Source organism: Neolamprologus multifasciatus, chromosome 11 (genome assembly GCF_963576455.1).
Source record: "Neolamprologus multifasciatus chromosome 11, fNeoMul1.2, whole genome shotgun sequence".
NCBI lineage: Eukaryota > Metazoa > Chordata > Actinopteri > Cichliformes > Cichlidae > Neolamprologus > Neolamprologus multifasciatus.
The window spans coordinates 3,631,751-3,637,750 of NC_140449.1; the positions used below are offsets into that span (position 1 = coordinate 3,631,751).

General features: G+C 40.6%; 1 protein-coding gene across 3 annotated transcripts in view; it reads right to left on the bottom strand.

The window, feature by feature from the left end:
• The window catches only part of grik2 (glutamate receptor, ionotropic, kainate 2), a 344,100-nt gene that overhangs the window by 81,295 nt on the left and 256,805 nt on the right, over nucleotides 1-6,000 (bottom strand). For all 3 annotated transcript variants that reach the window (XM_085176689.1, XM_085176687.1, XM_085176688.1), the window contains exon 13: nucleotides 4,233-4,351. In XM_085176689.1, coding sequence (XP_085032815.1) covers nucleotides 4,233-4,351 — 119 coding nt within the window. The remainder of the gene's footprint in view (nucleotides 1-4,232; nucleotides 4,352-6,000) is intronic.

A 6,000-nucleotide genomic window follows, 5' to 3' on the forward strand; every position in this document is an offset into this window, starting at 1 on the left:
GTGTAACAAGTAAATGTTGTGACTACTTTCTGGCCCCTCGAGCTGACCGATGTTGTGATTTGGCACTGGATAAAAAATGCACTGTAATCTTCCTGGTAGAGCTGTTCAGTTTTCATCATGTGAGCTAAAGTACTTCGATGGGGTATTGTGATTTATATTATTGTCTCTATTTTAGTTCACTCTGCTGAAGTTTCACTGGGAAGGCCTTGAACAAGTCTGATGGAGCCTGTTGCAGCACAGTAACCATCCTGGCTCTATGAACGACATCAACGACTTCCTAGTGTGTTGGTTGTGCAGATAAATGCTCTCTCTATACTGTGTGTGTTATGTAATCAAGAAAAAGTTCAAAAGGATTACTGTTACTATAGTCAGAAGTTTCATTCTTTTAGTTCTGTGAGTACAACAAATGAACTTGGCCACTATCATCTGTGGTGTTTTTGGAGCTACGTAACCTGATTGGAAGACATTATCTCTCTTTGAGGCCTAATGTATACATAATTTGCAGGAAAACCACAGCACACTGATGAGATGGGAAATAGTTTAAGCCATAATGACAGTCCAGTTGGAAGCGATGATAGAGTCTGGACAAAACCATCTGCACAGCTAGCTGCCATTAAAGGCAAGCTTTCTTATTTTCCTTCTTGTCATTTGCATAAACTGATCCTTTAACACAATCTGGAATCTTGCAGCTACTTCCCTTAATGCTCCATTCCAGTGTTTTGTTGCAAGTCATACATACAGTATATACCATGCTTTCAAGGCTTTGCACGCAAATGTTTATGATATGACATACAGCATATCTCTTATTGTGTCATTAAATATATAAGATATTGGTCGCAAAAAAAAGTGTATACCAAGTTGGTAGCACTTTCTATTACAGCTCAGTAATAATGCAGTAATAGTAGAGTAACAAGGGGAAACAAGAGGGTAACAATGTAGTAAGTTATTAGTATGCAACTACTGAAGTAATAACCACCGAATATCCAAGTAATATTATTGTTGCAACAGTGGTTAAAGCTGAGTACTGTTACGCTTAAATATATGTAATTGGATAACAAATCCGGGTTAACAATGTGGAACTACAGCTCGGTAATAAAGTGATAATAGTAGGGTAATAATGCAGAAACAAGAACGTAATAATGTGGTAATTTTATTACGTTCAGTTACCTGCAGTAGTTTCTGTGTAATAAGAAAGAAACAGAGCTGCAAAATGCAAAACTGTCCGTTGTTATTTAATAATAAATTAATAACTAATATAATATCAAACCCCAATAATATATTAATAACTATTAAAACAAACTTGAAAAGTGAGTGAGTATTACCTGGAAACACCTGTGGTAGGTTGTGTGTAATAAGCATGAATAGAACAGCCTGCAAAGAGCTGGCTGCCAGTAGGTGGCAGACTGCTGCTGTAGGACTGCAACGTAAAGAAAACCCTTTTTTAATTCCTTAAGTTATATTTAGGACCATGTCTGTTGTAGTTATTACATCACATACTGTCAACTTACACCACGCACAAAGTAGCTAACAGCAGGTTAGTAGCTAACAGCAGGTTAGTAGCTAACAGCAGGTTAGTAGCTAACGTTAGTTTACCAGATAATACTTAGAGTAGTTCTAAAAACTAAGATTGCATAAAAGTAAGATCGTCATGAAATAAGCTCACCGTTATTATTGCAAATATGGATAGAGAACTAGATGTGGTTAGTTATACTTTCAAATAATCACACACATATATATATATATATATATATATATACAGTGGGGCAAAAAAGTATTTAGTCAGCCACCGATTGTGCAAGTTCCCCCACTTAAAATGATGACAGAGGTCAGTAATTTGCACCAGAGGTACACTTCAACTGTGAGAGACAGAATGTGAAAAAAAAAATCCATGAATTCACATGGTAGGATTTGTAAAGAATTTATTCGTAAATCAGGGTGGAAAATAAGTATTTGGTCAATAACAAAAATACAACTCAATACTTTGTAACATAACCTTTGTTGGCAATAACAGAGGTCAAACGTTTACTATAGGTCTTTACCAGGTTTGCACACACAGTAGCTGGTATTTTGGCCCATTCCTCCATGCAGATCTTCTCAAGAGCAGTGATGTTTTGGGGCTGTCGCCGAGCAACACGGACTTTCAACTCCCGCCACAGATTTTCTATGGGGTTGAGGTCTGGAGACTGGCTAGGCCACTCCAGGACTTTCAAATGCTTCTTACGGAGCCACTCCTTTGTTGCCCGGGCGGTGTGTTTTGGATCATTGTCATGTTGGAAGACCCAGCCTCGTTTCATCTTCAAAGTTCTCACTGATGGAAGGAGGTTTTGGCTCAAAATCTCACGATACTTGGCCCCATTCATTCTGTCCTTAACACGGATCAGTCGTCCTGTCCCCTTGGCAGAAAAACAGCCCCATAGCATGATGTTTCCACCCCCATGCTTCACAGTAGGTATGGTGTTCTTGGGATGCAACTCAGTATTCTTCTTCCTCCAAACACGACGAGTTGAGTTTATACCAAAAAGTTCTACTTTGGTTTCATCTGACCACATGACATTCTCCCAATCCTCTGCTGTATCATCCATGTGCTCTCTGGCAAACTTCAGACGGGCCTGGACATGCACTGGCTTCAGCAGCGGAACACGTCTGGCACTGCAGGATTTGATTCCCTGCCGTTGTAGTGTGTTACTGATGGTGACCTTTGTTACTTTGGTCCCAGCTCTCTGCAGGTCATTCACCAGGTCCCCCCGTGTGGTTCTGGGATCTTTGCTCACCGTTCTCATGATCATTTTGACCCCACGGGATGAGATCTTGCGTGAAGCCCCAGATCGAGGGAGATTATCAGTGGTCTTGTATGTCTTCCATTTTCTGATGATTGCTCCCACAGTTGATTTTTTCACACCAAGCTGCTTGCCTATTGTAGATTCACTCTTCCCAGTCTGGTGCAGGTCTACAATTCCTTTCCTGGTGTCCTTCGAAAGCTCTTTGGTCTTGGCCATGGCGGAGTTTGGAGTCTGACTGGTTGAGGCTGTGGACAGGTGTCTTTTATACAGACGATGAGGTCAAACAGGTGCCATTCATACAGGTAACGAGTGGGGGACAGAAAAGCTTCTTACAGAAGACGTTACAGGTCTGTGAGAGCCAGGGATTTTCCTTGTTTGAGGTGACCAAATACTTATTTTCCACCCTGATTTACGAATAAATTCTTTACAAATCCTACCATGTGAATTCATGGATTTTTTTTTCACATTCTGTCTCTCACAGTTGAAGTGTACCTCTGGTGCAAATTACTGACCTCTGTCATCATTTTAAGTGGGGGAACTTGCACAATCGGTGGCTGACTAAATACTTTTTTGCCCCACTGTATATATATATATTTGACGACTTGAACACTCCAGTTTTCATCGGTTAAGGTGAGGGGGTTGGAGGTGTGGTGTACTCAGACTACAGCTATTTACCACCAGTAAATTTTGTAGTGGTTTATTTCTGATTATAAACATAATGGTGCACTTTTTCAATAGGACAGTCTGTATCTGTGAAATTGTTGCTCAAAGAACTGCCAATTACATCACACTTGTTTTAACATTGTTGTTCTTTTAAAACTTAAACTTTAAGTTTGTTTTAAAAGTTTTTTTTACCTGCTTATTAATATGCTATTAAATAGAAACAAGCAGTTTCTGTTTCCTGCTTATTACACAAAAACTACCACAGGTAACTGAATTGTAATAACTTAGAAATTGCCACAATATTGCGCTCTTGTTTCCCCGTTGTTACTCTACTGTTACCACGTTATTACTGAGCTGTAATAGAAAGTGCTATCATAAAGTGTTTCTATTTCCATTTCTGTTAATTTTCTCAATCTAAGGGTGCTGATTAGTTGAGAAGATTTGGCAGAAGGAAAAAAACAAACACAGAAAAAGTTTACATTCTCACAGAAAGTCATACATCTGATCCATCTCACATGTTCTGGGTGGGGATACCTACCTGTTGTGATGGCTGTTAATAGGTCAGGAGTGTGAGGAGGGAGAAGGAAAGCATGCAGGAGCACCACTGTCATATACTAATCACATTGCTCAAAGTCTTCTCAAACCATCCTGCTGGACTACACGTAAAGCATCTAGCTACATGCACAGAGGCCCCCATGCATGGTCATGGGCCTGGTCAAAGAGCAAGGTCGACCCCCAGCAAAAAAGTGGGACTTGTGCTAGAAAAAGGGGGGAGGCAGAGGCGTCTACCTTGCTGCATGAGAGCTCCAACTCCGAACCAGAAACTATTAAGCAGGGTGAAATTGTTTTCCACTACATCCGAGTCGGGGTTGCAAGGGTGGGGGTTATACCACTCGTAGGGACTAAACCTGTGACAATTAACAGAGAACATACACACACACATATTTTTACTGCAGCTGCATAAAGACACAAGAGTATACACTGAAAGAGACCAAGAATGGTCTTCCTACCTGGGGAGACAAAGGAAAGAACACAAAGTTAATGTTCAGAGACACTTCCCAAATCAATAAGCATTGCTATGCCAGCATGCTTGAGATCATGTTGCTGTTAATTTGATTCCTTAATGAATAGCTCAGTTATCAAGATACAGCCTAAAAATTCTCATCTGAATTCCCTTTGTGTGTTTTTCAATTTCATTACCACAGAATGGTTGGGGAGTGGGTTTGAGCAGCACTGATAATCCAAAGTGCCTCGTCATGTGGATGTGCTCATATCAAAGGCAGTTCCCGCTGTAATTTAATCGATGGCTTCTGAAAATAACTCCATCGCCAGCCGAGAAAAGAACTAATAATCCTTATAATCTTGAAGGAGCATTAATATTCAGCAGATCAAATGGTTCATTCCCATCATGCCCACGCCAGCCCTGGTGATCCCGCTCATTCAAAGCACTCTTCAAGCAAAGAGAGTTCTCGTTTATTCATGTTAAATAAAACTGACATTAGATTAGTAAAGGTTGATTGGTCTACGGTTAAGCGTCCTGACCTGATTTGGTTTGTGTTGAAGTAGAAGGGGGAACCAGCCCTCTATCTCCACTCAGCCCGACACACAGTAATCTGAACAATTAAATGGAAAATGTAGGTTTAGTTCGGTGCGAGACGTTTTACTTTTCTGGAAGTAAAAAGACATGTGGAGTGGATGTTACTGATTCTAATGACATCGAATAATGATGCCAGAGGAGCTCAGGGCCGCAGAGAACGTACATGTTTTTAAGAACAGGCTCAAGACCACCTTTTTAATTTGGCTTTTACTTAACATTTATTTATTTTACGCTTATTTATTCTATCCTGTTATTCTATTGTTAATTTAGGTTTTACCTAATATTTATTGATTTTATTCTTATTCATTTTTTAATCTTCTTACTCTATTTATATTTATATTTATATTTATATTTATATTTATATTGTATCCCGTTCTTATTTATTTTATCTTTTTACCCTGTATATATCCTAGTGTGTCATATCTCCAGTGTTTCCTCGGACGGCGCTCTCTGCACCGGGGCTGTGATCGACCGTGGCTGCTGGGGCTCTGGGGGTCCTCTCAGCCTGGCTGGGGGGCTTCTTTGCCTCCCTCCTGCTGTGTGCCCGGCCGGGAGGCTGCGGTCTCTGACCGGCTTCCGGTGCAGACGGCTCCCTGTGATAGTGTTTCCTCACTTGGCTCATGCGTACCCAGTCCAATTTTACTTTTTAAGTGTGCGCGTGTGTGTGGGGTGTGGGGGGGGGGGGGGGGGGGGAGGGGGAATATGTCTGTATTCACATCGCTTATGTTAATGAAAGTGTGGGGAGTGAGTTGGAGGGCAGGGTGGGGTGGGCTGCTTTTAACCATGTAAAGCACTTTGTGCTACATTTTTTTTGTATGAAAAGTGCTTTATAAATAAAGATTGATTGATTGATTGATCAATAAAGTAGATAAAACGTCTGCACTTCAGTGTGTCGCGGTTGTAATCCATTACACTCTGGGTAAATACAAGACTGTTATGAAGATGTGTTCCTTTATTGAT